Source organism: Charadrius vociferus, unplaced genomic scaffold (assembly GCF_000708025.1).
Source record: "Charadrius vociferus isolate BGI_N301 unplaced genomic scaffold, ASM70802v2 scaffold16, whole genome shotgun sequence".
NCBI lineage: Eukaryota > Metazoa > Chordata > Aves > Charadriiformes > Charadriidae > Charadrius > Charadrius vociferus.
In genome coordinates, this window is record NW_009649167.1 from 1,598,910 (window position 1) to 1,621,398 (window position 22,489).

General features: G+C 35.6%; 1 protein-coding gene across 1 annotated transcript in view; it reads left to right on the plus strand.

Annotated features, from left to right (window-relative positions):
• NBEA (neurobeachin) overlaps nucleotides 1–22,489 on the plus strand; it is a 515,614-nt gene that overhangs the window by 211,805 nt on the left and 281,320 nt on the right. Inside the window, exons 33-34 of the mRNA XM_009888422.1 lie at nucleotides 1,357–1,483; nucleotides 5,822–5,949. Of these exons, the coding sequence (XP_009886724.1) occupies nucleotides 1,357–1,483; nucleotides 5,822–5,949 (255 nt within the window). The remainder of the gene's footprint in view (nucleotides 1–1,356; nucleotides 1,484–5,821; nucleotides 5,950–22,489) is intronic.

Below are 22,489 nucleotides of genomic sequence, written 5' to 3' on the forward strand. Positions count from 1 at the left end.
TGAATTTTGATACTGGTTTGAATGTAAATTTTCTTAAATGAGCCAGTTAAAATTCTGATTTTTACTTTAATTCTTTTTATCAGTAAAAATTAATTAAAGGCAGAATAAATAATAAAAAAAATCACCCCTGCTGCTGGAGAATTTTTCACCATTATCAGCATTTGACCTCTGCTTCACTGTCAGCTGGCTGCTTAAGCAGTTAAGAAACCATAAGTACTTTGTAGAGCTTTGCAGGAAACTGGAAAACACTATATACCTGTGTAATGCAAAGGACAGTGATGTATCAACTGCTAAAATTGACCAGCAACAGGGAGTTACCAGTTATCGTTTTCACAAACTGGCAGAGTAATGCTGTTTATCTCTCAACTGGGGTTCTCCACCCCTCGTTGCTAACTTGGATGGCTCTCGCCTGTCTCTCTCATCTCCGATGGCACTGCGGTCCCTCAGGCTTTGAGCTGCAGCTGCAGGGCTGTCCCGTGCTACATCTCCTGCAGGGACGTGTCGCACAAGGACTGTGCGGCAGAACGGGGACAGCATTTATGCCGGTGGTCTCACTACTGTTCGTAGCTGCTCTGTGCCTTTGCTGATTTGCTTCAGAGAGGCTGAACTCACAGTGCCGTTTCAGCAAACATGATAGATTGGCATTCAGATTCTAAGTTTAGCCTTTAGCTCTGACCCAGATCACTTAAAGTATAAATGTATGCTCTGTCTGCATCTTTTTTTTGTCTGGGCAGCTGTTTACAGCCCATTGAAATGATACCCCCACTGCCCTCCCTACTTTTGAGGTCTAAAAGTTCTCCTTGACTTGAGAAAGGAAACTGAAAAAGTAAAATTAGAGCCTTAATACTCCTCAAACACTATTTTCCCCCATCACTTCCTGAAGGAATATGCATTTTCTATCTTCTCTATAATTTTTTAATTTGTATTTTATTTTCTGCCTGTAGTTGCAACTGGGCAACCAAGAAGTATGTGTGTGTGTATATATATTTTTTAAAAAATAGTTAAACTTCTATTCTCCACTCAAGCTCATCTTAAATATACCTTTATTTTAGAAAGATCTTGCTTTACAGGATGATGTAAAAATATTTTCATCTTTGGAATATAATTTGGGAATAATGAAAACGAGGTAAGGATTTATTTTGCCTGATTTTCAATAGCTTTTTAAGATTATTGTTATACTAGCAAAAGAAGGTATTCATTTATATGGTAATCGATTGGAATGTTTTTACTTGTTCTAGAATAAATAACATTATTTCCTTACTTAAAAGTAGATGAATAAGACAAGGACTATATTAAAAGTCTCTAAAAGTTCTATTTCTTCAGACTGAATTGAGACCTGTATTTTTTGGGGGACAGGTGCAGTAGACTCAGGATCTTCTTCTTCCTCTTCGTCATCCAGCTTTGTGAATGGTGCTACCAGCAAAAATCTCCCAGCTGTCCAAACTGTTGCTCCAATGCCAGAGGATTCAGCTGAAAACATGAGGTACGCAAGTTCTATCTTTTAATATTAATTCTAATTTCTCCTCCCGTAACTTCATACATACAAAAAAGTGTAAAAAGAAAAAATATATTAAAATGTATTTTAGCTTATTTCATATGCATTATTGTAGTTATTCATATAATACAGTGTATATTTACATAATTTTTTGGTACTAAGAATGTATGTACTAAAATAACACTTGACTGAAAAGTCTAACTTGTTTGAACCATGCCGGACACTAAAACTTCATTAACAGTAACTTTTTACTTGACTGGCTTTTTACATTGCTCAATAACAATAACGAGACTTGGAACGCAAGCACAACTTGGCAACGGAGCACCAGCAAGTGGAAAGAGAGACACAAACACTTCTGAGCAAACAAAAGCCCTATTTAAACTGGAGAGAACAAAACCAGACATGTATTCCTCTAGCTAACGAAGTGGTGCACCAGGTCTGAGTTGGTGTTGCGAGAGACACGTGCCATGAGATAGCTAATACCCCTCTTACACTGACCGACAGCCAGGAAAATGCCCTCTGAAATTCCCATTAAATACCTTGGTATAATGGGTTATTATTTTGTAAAGGTATTCGGTTGTGCCGCAGCACACTTCAAAGACAAATTTTTGACCTTTTTAAGGTGCACACCGGTCTGCCTTAAAAAGCTGATACACTACTAAGGAGTTTCTAAGTGTCCCTTAGTTGGCGGCCACTTTGAGGTATGGTTTTAAGAAGAATGGAAGGGGACAGTAACCAAGCTAGTCGTGCATGAGCGTACAAGCTCACAAACAAGAGAATTTCATTCCCTAATGAACTAGAAAGGAAATAAACTTAAAGCAAGGCCCCTAGGTAACCTGTAAAAAAAAGTACTGGTGCTTCAGTGATTTAACACAGTGAAAAAAAAAAAAAAGCCTCTTTTTTGCTGGTCCTATCTGAAGAATCAGGTGCGTGGTGCAGGTGGAATCCCAGCAATGGGTGTGGGGCTCAGGCTGAAAGGCTGAGGGCTGTCGGCTCCACTCCAAAAAGGTGCAAATGATCAAAGAGAGAATGACAGTTTGTACGGCATTATTTATTGCTTGACAGCGTTACATGGCAAGTTAATAAAATTATAGCGTAATTAAACCACTTCTTTTGCTTCTTGTCTTCTTCGTATTTTAGGACAGTGCTTTGCTGAGGGTGAAATCTTTTTTTAAATTCAGATGCTGAAGTAGGTTAAAATTAACCTGGATCACTAATCAGTTTGGTTTTCAGTTATTTTAACCAATGCAACGTTGTTTTTTTTTCCACGAGCATTTTGAAAGTTTTTGTCCTGGAGTCAAAGAAGAACTTCAGCTGGAAAATCTAGAATTCAAATTTTGAATTCAGAATTTGAACTCAGAAGTAATTGCACTTGGACTAGTAACTGAAATTCGTGACTGAAAAAACTTATGTGGAGCACAGTATCAGAAATATAGATAACTTAAAATCTAATCAACCCAAGAAATGTCTTTTGGGCTTTTTTTCCTTTTTCTGCCTCCCTCCCAAGAAACAACTAAAACTTTATTTTGATAATAGATAGTTTTGGGGCTTCTCACTTTGAATTCATTGTGCTTCAGCTTTTAGGAGATTAAAAATCAGAGTTTGTGGGGTTGGAGAGCAGGAAGTAAGAGCTAACTTATCTAAGGCTTCCCTTGTAGCAGCTGCATAGCAAAAGAGCTGCTGATGTCTGTAGACTGAGCAGAGGGAAGTGAGCAGGAGAAGGATCCTGGACTTGTAGATGTTTCATAGTCTTGATTAGGTGGCAGAGGTCTGGCTTGGAATGAGGTTGGGAAGGTAGCATACTTGGGACTGGGACAGCGTGTGCCCCCACCTCTCTGCACTTTCTTGTGACCAATTCAAGCAATAGGTAGTAAGAACTGTCTACAGGATTATTTGGGGTTTTTTGCTCACAGTTTTAAAAGTATTTATTTCAATCTGATGTTGCTGCTGTGCTCTTTCACTCTTTCTTGTCCCAGTTTATCATTTTTATAAATATAGAAACTGTATATAATTATATATAATATATATAATTTGTTTTCTGACATGTATTGCCTTTAATATGCAAAATAAAAAAACTTGAATTTGAAAGCGATTAAGAGTTATTTGCCTTTAATGTCTACCAATGGAAAGGAAAAACCACAGTATTCATTCTTTACAAAAAAAACCCAAACAAACAGAAGACTCAGTTCACTAATGAAAACTGATTACATTGATCCCCACACAGAGTTCCCTAATGACTGCAGGATGCGTTATAAAGTATAATAGATGTTAGAAACAGCTGTAGAATCAGATCAGTCTCTCTCTTTTGCTGGTCTGTGTGCATGTGTGTGGACAGGAAAGGCAGCAGATGGGCTACCTGCTTCCTTGAAACATTTTTTGGGTGTCTCTATGTATGTTTTTGTTCTTAATTCTGTTTGTTCTTTTTGAAACTGAAGGACCAGAAGTCCAGTCAGTCTTCAACATATAAACGCACCAGGGATTTATATGAAGGAAAAAGGATTTTATTTTTGTTTTTTTTTCCCTACTTAAATATTAATTTCTGTCCTTTGATATGGTTTTTTAAACAGTGCTAAACTTTGATCTCACATTTTCACGGAATGCTATTCCCAATTGCCCGTGAATGGATCTATAATATACAAGATCCATCAGCTACCCATTTGATAACAAGTTGTTTATTAATAGCTCATCCAAGGTGTAGGTTAATAGCACATCCACACCTCCTGTATTACTTGATTCTTAAACAAAAATTTATCTTAATTAAAAAACTTTTGAACTTTAAATTTTTTCAATTGTACGTAAAGTTTTCGGAGTTAAATGGATGCTAAAATTAGGCCTTTTAAACCAATTTACAGTTGAAGCATATTTTAAAACATGGCTTAGAGAAGTCTAGATTAATCAAGTAGGCTTTTTATCTCTAGCAGAAAAAGCTTGGGGTAGATTCTTGTTGCAAATTAAAAACTGAAATAGTCATATGTGTTTCAAATATAGTCAATAGAGGCTTTAGCATAGTAAAATTCACTTCAACTAATTGTCTAAAACAAGGTTTGGTGATATGAATGCTTCCTTTAGAATATTAGAAAATCAATATCTGAATTTGAAATGGCAAAGAAACACATTGAAAGAAAATAAACTATAGGAATTCAGTAAAATAATTTTAAGCTAATGAAGGAGAACTGCCAATTTGTTTATAATGTCAGCTTTATTTTTAAATGTAGGGATCTTCATGTGATTTGAATTAAAAAAAACACATTTATTTAGTGCTTATAGATAGTAGATACAGTATAAAATTTAAATGTCAGTGTTCATTTTCTTACGTTCTGTCAATAAATGTAACTTCTGCCTAATTTCACTTTTAAATGTCAATAATATTCTGGTGCTGTAATTTAAGCACAAAAAAACCCAAACCTTCAGCCATCAGCTGTCTGAAAAAGAACAGCAAAAATTCTTGGTAGACCAGAATATGCATGTAATTTCCTTTTTATTTTTAAGCAATAATTCACTTCTTTGAGATAACACAGCAGGTTTTTAATCTTGGCTAAGAGTTTCAGAGGGCATAAGTGTTACACCCCATCACGTTTTAAAAGGGAAGAGGGACTCTGAAGGGGTACAATCCGTAGCACACTGCTGACATTTGCATACTATTGCTAGGTTGGTATACTCAGACAAAGGAATATTATTTCTGGGGTTTGAGAAGCAAACAGAAGTCAAACACCTATTCTCATTGTACATGTAGAAATGAAAGAACATGCTTCAAAGAATGTATAGTCTCAGCAGGCAGAGAAGTATAAATGCAAAGGCAAAGTGATTTACCTGGGATCACGTTCGCTCAAAGTTGAAGAAAAGAATATTGGTTTTCTTGCTACCTGGGCTAGAACGCTTCTTCATACGCTCCCTTGTCTAGCCTTGCATTGCCAGATGTTGTTATTTGAAAAGCAAGTTACTTGTGATTGCCTTGGGTGAATAAAAACCTCCCTTTTCAAGTTTTCAAATGTATATGAAATGATGAGATGGGTATAAGCTGAGATAGGTGACATAGACTTGCACTTGAATATCTGACATTCTTCTTATCATGTTTGAAAATGAGAATAAGAATTTTACTTGGTTTGGAATGTTCTGTAAATGCTGTAGAATTCATGCCACACTGCTGACTCTGCCATGACATTTGCATTTACTTAAAGCCATTTAAACACTGTAAAGTTTATTCAAATTTTGATCATCTTCTTTTCTAAAGAAGCTTACAGCAACTTTTAAATAAAACAGGTATTATTTCACATTATTTAACTTCTGTTGTGAAGTGTTCCAATTATGGTCTCTGTTTTTCCACAGTATCACTGCAAAGCTTGAAAGAGCTTTAGAAAAGGTGGCCCCTCTCCTGCGAGAAATTTTTGTTGACTTTGCCCCTTTCCTATCCCGAACATTGTTGGGCAGTCATGGACAAGAGCTGTTGATTGAAGGTACTGTTTCTGTTGTAAAATTATATTGGTTTAGCTATTTGTCATTTGATATGAACAATGTTTCATTTTCACAAGACTTCATATAACTATTTTTGGTAAATAAATTAATCAGTTGTTGATGTGTTGTGATTTCACTTCCTTGCATTTAACTTTGTTTAAAGAATTTAAAAGTGATAGCTTTTGTACCCTTTTTCCCCCCTAAGTGAGATCCTGTGTAAAGATGCATCTTGTCATCTTGTAATGCAAGAACCTCTCTGTAATTTGCTTTTTCCTTCTCCGAATAATTATATTAGTATAAGTCTTTCAGCCTGAATTTGAGAAACTAGTGAAAAATACAATTTAAAAGTGTAATCAATTCCTGTGGAAGAAAGCAAATTGAAGACTCTGCTCCAACATTATTGATACATGCATCTAGTTTTGGTAGAGACACTATTTGTTCAGGTGGGTCGGTTAGATTCACACAGGCAGATAAATAGTTATCCCTAGAGAATAAAAAGTGATGATTTTTTAAAGAAAAGTATCCTTGAACACTTACAGGGAATTTTGTGGGGGTTTATGCATTGTCTTAACTATTTCCTAGTTACAAAATTTGGGGAAAATAATGAGCCCTTATAAGTGAGGTGATAAGTAATGCAGAAATTATGCAGAAAGTGCAAACGCGGCAAGCTCGTGCAGAAAGTAATGAATCGGTGCTAATGCAGCTAAAATAGTGATGGCGGAATTTGCATGAACATGCACTGATTCCACATCATATATATCCAGCAGAACGTATTCTGTCAAGTAAACTTTTTCCTTCCAGCATTGTTCTTACACTCAATGTTGCTATTTAGTGAGAAGTTTACGGTTGGACTCGATCTCTCAAAGGTCTTTTCCAACCTAAACAATTCTATGATTCTATGAAAAAGTCTCATTAAGGCAAAGCTCATAACATGTGAAGGTCTATGCAGAAAAAATAGACCTTTGTGTTCAAATTCCAAAACTCCTCCTATTATACATGTGTTTTATCTAAATATTAGTGTACAGTCTTTCTATGGTCTCAGTTATTATTCCCCACAACATTGACCCTCTTTTATTCTTAATGCTAAAAATATTTGCACCTTGTAACGGAAATCTTATAAATACCCTTTTCCTTTTTTGTCTAATTATTGTTTAAGAATATTATAATTTAATAATACCAAGGAATTGTATAGTAGTTTAGTAATTCTCAGAAGTTTCAAGGGTTTATTTTATAGCTATATGTTGCAGTTCTCATTTAATGACACCTGAAGTTAATGGTCTGAGATGCTTATTGAGAACATTGAGACAGCTGTGAGATATTTGATGGATTCCATTCTGAAGTCTTTTATTTCCATGAAGTTGATTGCAAAATTTGTAGCAGTGTTATCCTCTTCTGTTTGATTAATTTCACTATAGTTTTTATACAATACAAATAAAATTGTCTTGGTTTAACTCAAGCTCTTTTATAGATTAAAAAATTTCTTCACCGATGCAGTTCTGACTTCATCTTTTGGTCAGATCCATGGTGTGAACAAGACTCCAACAGTTCCCAGCATATGACAAAGAGTGAAAAGCTAGAGGCCACCTCGTGACTATATGGCAGTATGAGTTGATCTCATTGCCTGTCCAGACAGAGATGGTTTTGTTGGCTGTAGCATTCTGCTGGTGCCCGCTTAGACTGCTGTTACAAACTTTGTCCCTTCTGACTCAGCCATCCAATTCAGTCTCAGGAATCAATGTTTACAAATCAAACACCGAGTTCCAAAATAAGTACTGTCCTTCCCATCCGCTTTCCATAATGTTATGTCTAACCTTCTTCTCAGTTGCTGTCTCATTCCTGATTTCTAAGAACTAGTCCTTTATTCCCAAGATATTGAAATACCAATCTGTAAAGAAAAAAATCCAAACGCATCTTAGATTTTTACACTGCATGCCTCAGGATGTGAATTTCTGTTTGCTCCCTCTAATAATTGGGCTTTTTTTCCTTTTTAACAGAGAACTCAGATGCTTTTATAGTCATTGTGTACTTCTCATCTTTTCTTTCTTCATTGCCTGTATGAGACCCTTGATCTTAACTGAACTGAAGTTTTGCCTAGTTAAGTTCCCTTTAAAAGAGAATTCTAAATTCTCTCCTAGTCCATTACCTGATTTGCTTTGATAAATTTCCTGCCATTGTTTACTGAAAGCCAATGGTGGTCCTTGAAGTGCTTGAAAGGGCTCTCCATGTAATGACTCTGCAAAACAGAGGGGTTTAGTGGCATGATTGTGAGTAGATAGAACTCCTGTGGGGCTTTGATAATTTAAACTTGATTTTTACTGGCAAGCGGTAATTAGCTTGACAGTTTTGTATGAAATAGTTTAATTTGTTGCTTTATGTGTAAAGGTTTAAGTTATAACAATTGAACAGGAGCAAATAAACTTTATTTAATAAGTCCGAAGGTGCTGTCTGTTTTTCAAATTGATCACCACAAAAGTATCTGTTGCATTCTGTAAAGCGTGTTCTTTTCTTCTGATTATTCAAGCTTGAAACATAAAAATAGCTTCCCTCCTCTTGCTGTCTTTCAAAACTTCCATATGGTATGAAGCCTTTCCCCTATCAGATTTTACTAAAATCTGAATGCTTTCAGGCATCCTTGATGGCATGTGCTTTTTTTTCCTGGAGGTTTCTCTAGTGCTTTTGTGCATGTGCATGTGTAAGAATTACTAAATCATTTCAGACTTGGTAAGAATATCCATGGTTTTGTAGCTGAGGCCTTGCATACGGAAGAGAGTGCACAAAGGAAAAGGGAAAAGAAAAAAAATAATAATTTAAATAATTCTAAAACAGGTTAATTATGCAAACTTTCCAGAATATGTGATGCTTTGAGATAGGTGGTGTTCATACATATTTGGAAATGTGTATACAACTTAGTTATGATTTCACCTTTTTGTAGTACTTGAGCTGTCTCAAACTTTTGGTGAAAAATCTTAAACATGAGGATGACACAGTTTTTGGCATTAAAAACAGATAATCCTACATTTCCCACCAGTACATTGAACTGGAAAGTAGATAAAATGTTTTTAAACTGAAAATTTTTGTGCCATTTCATTTTCCTTTAGCTTGCATCATCACTTTGTCTCATGGAAGACTGGCTGATTTATTCTTTAAGGAAATTATATTTAACACCTGAGCAGTGGCTTCTTAACTTTTGAGCGGAGTTGAAATGAACTGGCTGCAATAATCTGATCAGTCTATACTGAAAACTTGAACCACTCATACTCAAAATTGTTAATTTTTCACGCTTGTTCATGTAAATTCCAAAATGTCACTGGTAGCAGAGGAACTCTATCAAGTAGTAATCTGACATTACAGAACATATTTATTCATAAAAATCTTCATCTGTTTACCTATTCAAATAGCATTCATTTTTGCCCCTTTTTCAACAACTAGTTCTTTCTCCAAAGGTATCTCACTGTATTCCAAATATTTCAGCTTCCCAGAATAAGTGTCCTGCATGATAAGTTTGAAAGGACTGGTTTGCAATCGAATGCAGATAGTTTCAAACGGGTTATAACAAAACCAGCCCAACACTACTGTGGTTCATCAGCTGAGGTTCTTTCAATGCCTCAGAGAACAGAAGTTGCAAAGGTTAAAATTGTCCGTATAGAATCTAATTGGAAACAAACATGCAATATGTGTAGGTCACATATTTAAGCCTAGCAATGCTCTTTGTGGGGTTCCATTTAACACTTGCACAGATATGTTTTCACTAACTCCAGTTTCCATATGGTCTGCAAATTCCCTCCATGTAAAGTGCATTACAACATTCTAGCTTTTAGGTGAAAATGTTACAGGCAAGTGTAATCTGATCTATATCCGAAAGAAAAGTTATATCCTCTTTTTGTCAAGCACAGATGGGTAAAAGTATTTTCGCTACAGCTATTCTTGGAGTGTCCTGAACTGTTACAATAGATCCAAGATCCATAGTTGCATACAATGCTTTCCCTTCTCTTTGGTGAGATACCAAACAAACATTACCAGTGCTTTTCATTTTCTTGAATCATTACCTGGGTAGAAGGTCAGCCAGGTAGCCCTTCTCCGAAAGAGCTCTTTTGAATCCTTTGGCATACGTTTGATATGTTTCTGACACACACACAATTCAAATCAGATGAAACAGAAAACGTTTTTGTGCTGATAGGAGCAGAATCTGTTTCTCCTCATTAACTCACCACATGGCCCTATGAAAATACTCAGTAGAAGTGGTGATGGACTAGCTTTGTATGGTATGTGAGAGGAGGCTTCTTGAAACAGTTGAAAAATTGCCCAAAACATTCCTTTGGAAACCACAGATAGAACTTGGATGCTAAATGACACTACTTTAAAAGCTCCCGAAGACCACAAGTGTGCCATCACTGTGACATCTTCCAGTACTGGCACAATTAGTTTCTGACTACCTTGAACAAAACTGAGTTTTCTATTATGAAATACAGGGCAACCATTTTTCCTAAGATACTGTAGAAATGTGGAAATCCCTTATACTTTCTGGAAAAAAAAAAAAGTACTTTTTTGGGTGTTTAACATGGCCCTTAGCTTTCTCTTAGAAAATTTTCAGAACCTTTGTATTATTGGGCTCAGGAGCACAGATGCTATAAAGCAGAGAGATTGCATGCTCTTGCAGAACCTTATTTTCCTGTTCATATTGTTATCTCAGTCTTTTATCTTGCTCTGCCACATCCAAAATATTTTTGTTTGTGTGTCTTTCAACTAGTGAGACTTTTGGTAATTGCTTACCAGTCTGTAGCACAACATGCAACCAACATTATGAACAAAATAAATAAATTACTAAATATTAGCAAGTGAGAGAGAAGGGGGATAAAAAATAGCATTATCATTTTAAAATCTGCATTAGCTGGAATTTAACAGCACATAAGTAAAACCTGAAGCTATTCATTGTGCTGAAATTTGTATGAGCCTATTTGATCCTGTTTTGCTATTTTTATTAAGAGTCTTGAGTATGTCACAGAATTGTTCCTGGCAAAGCTGACTGCTTAGACAGAGGTATACAAAATAAGAAGCAAAGGCATTCCACTGGAGAGATACGTTGGATCATTTTGTGGAATAACCGAAACTCAAAAAAAAAAGCCAGATTTCAACACAGCCAAATGCTGAGTCCGATCTCTGGGAAAAAGGAATGTAGGCTATACCTAGAGGGTAGGAGATGAGAGATGAAGCCAGTCGAAGAACGTAGGGATTGTTATAGCAGTTATCATACTCTGGGCTATCTTAGCTCAGCGCCAAGGCAACAAAGACTTGTCCGATACTTGGATGCCTAGGAAGAATAGATGAGGAGATGATTTCATTTCTGTGCACAACTTCAGTAAAAGTCCTACCATCTGGTTCTGTAGTCAGCTCTTCAAGAATGATATGCACACACTGAACAGGGAACAAAGGAGCAGGGCACAAGAGAGATTGATGGATGGGAGATAAACTCCATGAAGTACAATGTAAGGAGCTTGATTTGTTCAACGTACTGAAAAGAAGAGATAAAAAGAAGTTAGATACTACGGGATGTCTTAGCCTTTCTACCAACGGAATGCCTAATGAGGGTAAATAACATTGGAAAACTTTACTGGGGTTTACCGCCAAGTATTGAGATCAATGTTACTTGTAGTCTTTATGACTGTACTGAACATTCCTTCTAAATAGTCTTCAGTCCAGCTTATCAAGGGGAAAAATGTCATGTATTTACTGAATGGTTTTGCGAGTGGTTTCTTTGTGGCTGTGGAGCCTGTGAATCCCCATTTCCTCTGTGCCATACCTTCTAAGGAATGATAGTCTGCATTAACCTTAATTTGCTCTAACATTGCCATCACTGCATTTGTTCACATAGTCATAGACAGATATACCTGATTGTCAGCTAACTACCTGCAGGAATTGGTTTAAAAAGTGTTTCTCCCTTGTTCTGCAGTTGACTGCATCTCAACTGCAGATGCAGTCAAGAATATATCATCTTCCCTTGAGGCATCAATGATGGTCAGCGTTCAAGTCACTGTATAAAATAAGCCTTTGTTCTAATTTTTTATGCGTGTTTGTATGTGTGTATATATTTACAAACTGGGTTTTATTTTTTGTTTAAAAAATTCTTTGATCATTACCTTGAAGGTCATTTTATATGAGACATTTTCTCCTTTCTCTGCATAAAGAAGTTTGTCTATTCAGAAAAGTCTCATATAAGGCTAATGCCAGCTATAGTTTGGTCCCAGATTTTAGAGAGCCCTTGCAAGTGTATGAATGCATAGCCATACATATACTTTGATGTGATTTCTTGAGGGTATGAGACTTATGTGATCACACTAGGTGAGGAGGATTAGCCTTTTACTCCCTTGATAACTTCTCAATGTGTCAGCCAGTTTCAACCAATTTTACAGAGGTGCTATTTAAAGATGCTATTTTTACACCGTATTCATGAATATAGGTATCTGTTTAAAGAAAAGATACCCTATAATGTCTTGACTGAGGCAGTAGTTACATGTGAATTTTTTAATAAGCTTCAATATTCGCTCTGCACTATCATTTGGGGTATGCCATCATCATGTAGTGAATAAATGGAAAACTTAAAAGTAACTCCAAAAAACCTCATCTGGTTCATTTGCAGCTGTGTAATAGACTGTGTTGGTACAAGACTATGGGTATTGCAGTGTAAGGAACAGGAAAGAAATTGATAAAGCAGGACTGAGAGAGAGAGAGAACAGTAGGAACTCAACCCTATTAGACATCAGAGGATCCCTGTTAGAAATGAAAGTGAAGGTTAAAAATGTTCCAGCAGGGAGGATGCTATACAATGGTCAGGGTAGTGTCATTGGCAGTGTGTGTCTCACTGGACATGATCACTTTGGTCAGTCAGGGATCTTTTGGATTGGTTGGTTTGTACTGGGGCAGGAACTGTGAATGGGTTTTCAAGGCTAAGGAGTTCATAAGGAATATTTTTTCTCTGCCACGCCACCTCCCTCTCCTTTCTTTCCATGCGCCCTAGGTGTCTCAGTGCACATTCTTCTATGCCTAGTAAGAGGTGATGCTGGAGGTTTAGCACAGTGCAGTTAAAGCAAGTGAATTGCCTGACCCAGTTCTCTGGAAGACAGATTTCCTTAATCCGTGGTAGTAGGATTCCTGTTCCTAGATTTCTTTTTATCTTCCACTGTAAACACTTGCAAAAAGAACCCAGCGAAATCGTGGTACTGTCTGAGAACAAGCTTTGTTTAGCTAATGACATTGGAACAATAATGAGTTACAGACAATGCTTTTCTTCAGTAAGTTTAAAAACATTCATCATCACTAACAATACATTGAATAACTTTTTATATTGTTACAAGCTTTGAGTGTTGATTTGCACTGGATGTTTTTTATGTATTTTCCTTTTTTACTATATGAATTTCTGCAAGTAATTTGCAAGATTTGGTTTTTACCATGAAGAAAACAATAGGTAATTTTGAAAGAGGGCACGAAAAGCCTTGAAAACCTCCAATGGATATAATTTAAAAAGCTGATGATGATTGAAATCCTTCCTGCACATGTTGTAATCCCTTCATAAACAGGAAAAAAAAAAGTTCATTAATTTCATTAATTTCATTAAAGTGCTATTTATAGGCCTGTAAGAAATTTGTTGTAAGAAATTCTCTATGATTAGGTCTTAATGTCTTCCTGAAAGGCTCCACAGTATGTTTATGCTTCTCCAAACACTTGGGGACTGAAAGTGTTTCCTGCTAAAAAGCATCAATGAGTCAGAACACACGGAGACAGCAAACACCACCAGTTTTCCAGAAGTCTGGATGGTAGGAACAAAGAAACAATGAAAGGTTAAATGGATATTCAAATCTGCCTATTTATTTACAGGTACTCCAGCAGAGTCAAGGTTCAAAGCTCTGCAACTTCCACACTTGCTTTTCAGAACGTGCTACTAGTGACTGTTCCTACTAGAGGAACTGAAGAGCAGGTGCCCCAGCAGATGTCTGTTATTTGTCCACAGTGGAGTCTTCAAACTATAATGACCCCCACATCAGTTACAGAACATTTTTCTTTCATGTAATATTCCTTTATGATACCTTTAAAGGGATATCATTACAAACACCAGAATGTGAAGAGGATACACATTCACTCGATTTTAAAGATTTAACTCTTGAATTACTGAAGTTCCTGTGTGCAGTAGTATGTTTTGAACAGATGTTGAACATGGCAGGAAACATATAGATCAGAGATCCAGATAGCAACTAGGAAATGCATAGCATCTGGCACCTTTTGGAAAGTAAACCTGCCAATAATTAATTACACATATGAGACACTTTATCCCTGTCTAATGAATTGGACACTTACTAAGATGTATTAGACTATGTAACAGAGGTTAACTGCTCAATGCCCTCTCCTTTGTCTTTGGCTTGTGTGGTCCCAGCGTAACTTAAGGGTAGGAATTGTTGTTGGCACTCAGGTTATATGTCCTTGATTATGTTATCATTGTTACATTAATTAATAATCAAGACATCTTTACAATCCAACATATATGGAGGTCCCACTAGGCAGAAATTGGGGTGGTTCTGTTACTTTGCAAATGGAGAAGAAATGACTGAAAATGTGGGACTATTTGTAAAGTTTAGAATCAACTGCATATATTCAACAAAAGGGGTTAAGACAGTACAGCAATAAAAAAAAAATACATGCCCTCAGGAAAACAAAAGCTGGTAACAGTGTAAAGTAATCAGGTTTGCTGGAAAGAAGCTCTCGAAGTTATCCTTGAAAACGCAGAAACCACTAGATGTTTGAAGTTACTAAATTATTGTTGAAAGTGCTGCTATAAAAATTACATTATGAGAAACCAAACAATACTAATTGCTCTTCTTTTAAAGCACATAAAGAAATGCACAAAATATTGAAGCCTTTAAAGAGTGAGAAAAGGAGTTGTTTGTGGTCCTCAGGCCCCACTCACCTTCAACAGTATTGGGCACTTCCTCAGAAGTTTCTTTGTCTAAGCTAGTAGCCTGTATGCCAGTTGCAAGCCACGAGGCCTAGAAAGGACAGGTCTTTTGCCTTAAATCTCTAGAAGAATTCCCTCCCTGATGACTTCATACTCCTTCTTTGTCCTAATACCATCCAGGTCAGGTGTCCCTCTGTCTTCCTTCTTGTTCTAACTCTCAGCTTTCACGGAAAATAAGTTTATTTGTTTCTCTTTTTTTTTTTTTTTTAAATATATTTGCCTCCTACGTCATAAAGAGTAGCAGGAGATCTATTTCATGTTATTTCAAGGAAATAATTTTTAAAAGATTCTTGAGAAAGTTCTTAACACATAGAGGCACTACTGTAACATAGCCTGTAGGTGGACTCATCATATCGAGTATACAACAGTGCTGCATTGTAACACTGGACTAAGTTGTACAATTTTTTTTAGAACAGCCACCTTTTTCCCCCTTATTATTTTCTCCTCTACTGTCCAGGTCCAAAGAAAAACGAGGTGGTATGCCAAAAAGGTATTCAGTATCTGCAGGATGTTCATGCTGTGACTGAAGCTCCCCACAGGCAGAGGTTCTCTGGTTCTTATTCCACTTAATTCATCATTCAGAACTCAGCAGGGGACTCTGCCTGATTTTGGACTTGAAACAGGCTGGTATTCGCCCCACCCTTTGTCCTCGAAAAGCTTAAAAATGGAATCAATCTACTTTATTATCCCAGCAATATATTCCAGAGAACTACCTAATTCTGATAAACTATAGGGTGCAAATAACATCTCTGTATCAGATTTTGCCGTGAAAGATGTATTTCTCATGAGGCGTAGTCTAATAATCCTTTTCCACGTCACCTGAGTTCTACGTCCAGGTTCTTTGCAAAACTAATCTCATTAGGGCTGCTCACAGTTTCTCCTTCTATATTCCTAAACTCTGTGTCTACTTATCACCTGCTTTTATGACCCAGACTGAAACCTTTTAATCAGTGATCAAGTTTAACAAAACTCCCTTACTTGTCCTGATGATTTAAAGGCACTTCTACAGTTCACCTTATTCGATATGGAAGTGCTTGGTTCCATGCCTTCAAGGCATAAACAAAGAATATTCCACAAAAACTCTTGAATAATTAACTTGAGAAACTACTACACTTGAATGTTAAAAATATACCTATTTATAGAGCCCTTTTTGCTAGAAAAAAATGTTAAACGATAGCATAAACATTGATGAACCAGCAAGCTTGATTTATCTAGATGTTAACAGGCTTCCTACAGACCTGGGATTATTTTTGCAAGGACTAAGAGAATATATCTTTACTGTGTTCAGTCTAACTTTATGTTAAAATTTATCTCCTCAAAAAAAAAATAAACCTGAGAAACGTAAATTATCTTACATCATGTCTTATTTTTGTCTGTTGGTATGTGGAATTTTATGATCCAGTCTTTTTATACTAATAGTGATGTTGTCTGTGGAGATTTTCTTGCAATGGGAAACCCTCACGCTGAAAGAACTTGTCAGACAACAGAGACAGTTGTGATATGTCAAATTAAGATGGCAAAGTGATGTCAAAGCAGGTCTAGGGAGAGCCCATAACAATGTTACTGTCAAGTAAATAAAGAAAACTGAAACACAAGAAATACAAGTTATTTCAAGAGATCTATGACTGTGGTACGGCTCTGTGTTTTGAGAGACACTGTTTTAGAATGATTACCATTTGTCTGTAGGACCTCAGGATAGGAGCAAGATCTGATGGCTGCCAACTAAGGTCAGCAAAGTTCAGCGTGGAAATGGAGATGTTTTTTTTTTCCTTGTTATTAAATTCTCGGAAAACATTTACCATCTAAACTAAATATTAGTTCACCAACCTTCTGCTCAACTAGGTACAAAAATTAGCTGGTGGGTAATGCTACTCAAGAGATCACACCTAGTTAAAATAATGATCATGTTGGTCATAGAAATTTAGGAAGCTGCATGAGTTCTGTGAGGTTTTGTTATACTTCCTATTTGTAGCTGCACTGGTTCATTCACTGATCTCTCAGTATGGCCCCAAGGTTGCCAAAGAGAAGAAATATAAGGAAGTAAGGGCGACCAGTAAAGAGTAAGTGGTTCTACTGCTGTGCAGCCTATCCTTTTCTCTCCTTCTTTTTTTGTCATTCACCATACACACAGTTCACTTGTGTCATGCCATGGTCATAATATTCCCCCTAATAATAGGAAAGAATGTAACAAAGAACTGTGAGGTAGTGGTAGAAAGAAGGAAACAAAAGGCAATTCCTATGTTTGAAAGAAGAGGAGAGAAACAAAAAGAATAAATAAACACAGAAAATGGAGCATCAAATAGGAATAAGTTATAGACTGAAACTAAGGAAAAGTTGATAAATTTTAGGAGAAAAATAAAACCTCATACCTAAGGAAAAAATAACGTTCAGTAATGCATTTAAATTATATTCCGTCTTGTGTTTTCAGGGGAAGCATGATATTCTAGAGACTGTCATTTGGGATCATACTTATGATCTATCTTGTCCAAGATGTAACTTTTGACAGCTTTAAAAAGAATTAGAAAAAGTTCTGAAGATGAAGAGAAAGCATCATAGGTGTAGTGAAGGTATAAAGTATAAACATTTGCTTGTGTTAGTGAGTGAAATTAATGTTCTGATTTCTGCCAGTGTACTTCTTAGAAAATAATTCACTGTTGAGGTAATTATTATGAAGTATATTTCCTGTAGCGCTGATTTGAGAGGAGGAGAAGAACTGAGAAAAAAGAGAAAGGAGGTGTTTCTACATTTGAATAAGAAAGTTGTGAGGGATCAGCAAAACATTAAGTTTCAGAACAGTTTTTTTTTCCCAGATATATTGAGTATGTGGCAACTTCTTTGGTATCGGTTGTTTTCATTTAGTAGTTTTTCTACAAATTTAATCACAAAAATAGCAACTTTATCAGGAAAAGGAATGGCATCTTGAGAGAATATCACATGACAAAATTTGAAAAATCTTTTAACTTGTCACAATTAAAATTAATTTTTAAATGGCTTTTTCCGTTATCTTTTTTCTTACTCCATCCATTGAAATAAAATATCCAGGGCAGCAGCTGCAGCAGGCATTTAGCCACGACTTTGAGCCACATATTTGAGTAATATAGGATAAAGGGGGAAATCAGAAGACTTTCAAGATCATATTTTAATTTTCACAGTGGATTTTTGTGTATTTGGAAAAAAATTGGAGTGGTTTTCATTGAGGTTGTTTCTATATAAATAAGAGGTTTGGATTTTCCAAAATCTCTGGCTAAATGTTTGGGGTTTAGTTCTTCCAGGATTCCACCATAATAAGATGTTTATAAGTTACTCGAGTCTACCTGAAACTGAAGTAGACTTCAACAGAAAAGAAATAGTTCCATTTTATAGACATTTTCAAGATTAGAGGTGTTTTAATTTGATCAGCTGCAGTGCAGTGTGATCCCTGGTTTGGTTGTTTGATCCATTGTCTAGAAGGGGACTTCAGAAGAGAAGGAAACACATGCCGTTTCCAAATTAAACCCTAGTATATAGTAAGTAGCATTCTGCTCAAGAAAAAAAAAATCTGCTTCACTTAAATTTAACAGGGGAATTGTTTTCTTATAATTAACATTTGTGTTGTATGCTTTTATATATATAAAAAAAATGTGTTATTAATGTTAATTAGAACAATTTCTCCATTGATACATGATAGATTGATATAAATTTTAGATCTGTCCTGGTATAGCAATTAGATAAGCCTAGGAGTTCACTACTTCATGACAGATATTTGAAAAGAGATCCATCCAAAAAGGTACTGTTTTCAGAGAAGGACAGAGAAACACAAATGCAGATATTGAGTAAATCCCAATGGACCATTGGCCAGGGAAAAAATTAGCACAGGTGCTAAATGAAAAACAGGATCAGTTTGGAAAATCTTCAGTGATATATTAAACTGAACAGTGGTAGTGGATTTTGTTTTATAGATTAAGTGATCTCCTTCTCATCCAATGAATGAGAATTTGTGCATCCCATTAACACTAATGGAAAATTGACAAAAATTCCATACATTGGTATAAGGCTAGACTCTTCAGAGTAGTGTGGCACCAGCATCAGTTTTGTCAATATCATTACAGCTCATGGGATCACAGTACGAAAGTCTGTAATTTCAAAAAGCAAATCATGTACACATTGTAATAAATCCCCTCTCTGTGGGTATGCTCTCAAGGGTTTTTGCCATTCTGTGATTCCATCTGGATATTTTATAGTCCTCATTTAGATTCCTTTTTAGTAACTGTGGTGGTGAAGAAGTATAGGGTTTTTTACTTTAATAAAATAATTCAAGAAACCATTACATAGCATTCCTATTCTTTTAAATAGTATCCTAATATTAAGATCTGGTTTATTTTATAAATTTGACTAAAAGGACAGAATGTTTTGATATGGGTTTGAACAGATGAAAATCTATTTTTTATGTTGACCTATCAGTGTTCATTTGAGGTGTTTATCTTAGGATACGAGTTCTAAAGATTCCTGATAATACTTTAAAGGCATTTCATTTGAATGAATACCTTTTCCTAGATTTTCGGGTACTAGATATAAAGAATATTACATGTGTTGTGCAGTGTCTTTCACCATCACACAAAATCTTGTAAGAAGTATAACTGTCTTGACCAACTACAAAAGCACTGAATCAAATTCACATTCATCATATTTTCCTATGTCACTCTCTTGCTCTCTAAAGAAGATCTACCCGTACAAAGGATGGTAAGGAGTACTAATACAGCCATCCTTCATGGTCCCTGGAGTTGGTGGTAATGTTGTGTTCTGCCAGTCAAAGCTGCTGAAGGGAATTGTTAAATCCATAACCCTGACTTAGTTATTTTAGTGAGCATACGTTCTTTGGAATAGTGTTTCTTTTCATCTAGCAAAAGTGGAGTTGTAATTATTTTGCAACATGGCTGTGATTTCCAGCTGCAGACTTTCTTCAATTTCTGAATATTTGCCAGCCTTTGCTTTTCATAAATTAAGACCATTAGTGTAATTTAAATGTCTACAAAATACGTGACATATGTATAGTTCTAAAACTAATTTTGAGTGTAATCTTGCAAAACATTACATTCTGTTTAATGCACATATTGCTTATTTTTTTTTCTAATAATTGCTTTGCCTGGAGTAAGAACATCTGTCATTTCAGTTATTACTTTTACATACTTAGCATTTACTTTCAAACTTTTCACATCTCTCTAATTTTCCCTCTGTACTATCTCTTTTCAGTTCTGTAGTGAACTCACCAGCAACTTGATAATTGATTAAAACCATCAATCTGCATCTAAGTTTCTCTGAATGACAAAATATGGCAGAGAGGGTATAATGTAAACTATCCACATAATTTTAATTAATGGTCAAAAAAGGAATCCTAAATTTACTTCTTTGATTCTAAGTTGGTTTAGGAAAATATTTCAAGAAAATGTTTGCCATAAGATTTTGCTGGAAGAAGAAAGATATTTTGCAAGAACAAATAAACTTAAAGGAAAATTTGCATTTCCAACCCAAATAATCACCATCACTTTCTTCCTAGGACTATCAGAGCCAAAACATGCTTTAGTTTCTGTCACCAGCATGAACTGTCCTTGAAAACTTGTGCCATTCCGAACAAACGTTGAATAGAGTATCAGGGAATCGTCTATCAAAAATGGAGACACAAGTTGTGAGCAGTAGTTACCAGTGGAAAATTCCTACTCTGTCTCTTGGCACAGAAGTTGGTGAGGATTATGGGAAGAGATACCGCACTATGAGTTACCAGTAGTTACAGAGGACAATTTGAAACAATACTGTTTTGTTTAAAGTACATGGAAGAGTATATCAGTAGGAAATAGAAAATTGCTGACCTTACAAAAATACCAGTTAAAAAGGAGAATTCTAGTATTTCTGGTATTATTTCCATCTAGTTTTGGGACCTTATGCTCATTTCTAAGTACGTTTTAAGCACTTTTCATATGTCAATAAAATAAGGCATATAATAGCATGTCTTTATTTTGTCATAAGCGTTTTTTTTCTATATGAAGGTCCTGTAGTTTTGATGACATGCTGTACAGGAGTAATAAAGGCCAAGTTTTCTTCATGAACTGGGCTAAATGGATTAAACTTTCTCAAGCTTTTTGTTTAGCCATACCTGAGACTTTCAGATAAGTAGAAGCTATAATTGAGTGAAAGATTTCTGCAGGGTCTAAAGTATAGTTGATTGCATCTCTTTTTCTAAGTTCAACAGAAAATATAAAAACATTTAACTTTTGTTGTTGCTAATATTACAATTGATTCCAGCTCCTATAAGGGTTTAAGTTGACACAAAGTAAAATCCCTGAAAGAAAATGCAGGCAAACCTTGATAAAGACCAGATGAAATTGTGGTGGTATTCAGTTAGACTCATACACACATTGTATTAATAATAATAAAAAGAAGTTCAAAACCGTGATCTTATTTCATAAGGATTTTTTAAAAAATTGATTTTATCAGCCTATGTTAGATTTCTTTAAAATAGAAATTCACACTGACTGGTTCAGCATGGTGACTTCAAGGTTTTGAACTCATGACTTCATTAATGCCACAGGCATGACTAAAATAGTATAGTTGAAATTAATCTTTTTTTAGACATTAATAAGTCATAGTGAAAAGAAATAATTAGCATATCTTTGGGCCAACAGTAGAACATTGAAAAAGAAGTCAAGTAAACCAGAGCATTTCAAGATAATTGCCAGGCATACATCATTTATTCCAGATTAGCTAAGGTCACGCACTTGATGCTCCCAGTTTTTGCATCCATATATGTGGTCATTGTTGCCATCAAATTGCTGAATTTTGATGGCTATATTTAATGGACTGAGAATAGACCATGAAGAAAAGTACTAAGAACAGCAAATATAAAAAGCACGTACTCCATTCAGTTAAACAATGACCTTTTTAACCTTGCTGTATGCAGGAAATATCCACTTGTATTTTAGTAATTGCATTAGCTTCCTTAATGGCATTTGATACAGATGGTATAGGAAGAACTTATCTGCAGCTGAAGAATGCAGGCAACAGTTTTAGTTTGAATTGCAAATACTTTTTCTCATTGGAGTTAAGTGGGGGGAAGGAGAACTGGAAATAAATTTGTGTGCTCTTCTCAGTCAGAGAAGCCATTATTTTTCAAAGCTTGTTGTCATTTTTGTTTCTCATTACATTAAAACTAATAAAATTTTGCACTTTCTAAAAATCTCTGTGAAATCCCACTAAACCATAAAGATGAAGACTAAAAGTTAGTGAATTTAGGGCTTAGAAAATTAATCTTTATTCCGATTCATGCTACAAATTGTATTTTTGATTTTATGAAGATACCTCAACCAGTTTTCTGTCTGTAAAATGGGAGCAGAACGTTTTCTTCCTCCTTTTTTTTTTTTTTTTTTTCTGTTAGAATATATACTGTCTGTGGAAGGAAATTATTTTAGTGTCTGTACCAAACCAAAGGCAGTGAGGCAGTTCAGGCAAGCTGGACTTCCTAGGACAGAGGATCACACAAATTTAAAAAACAACAGACTATTAAAATGATC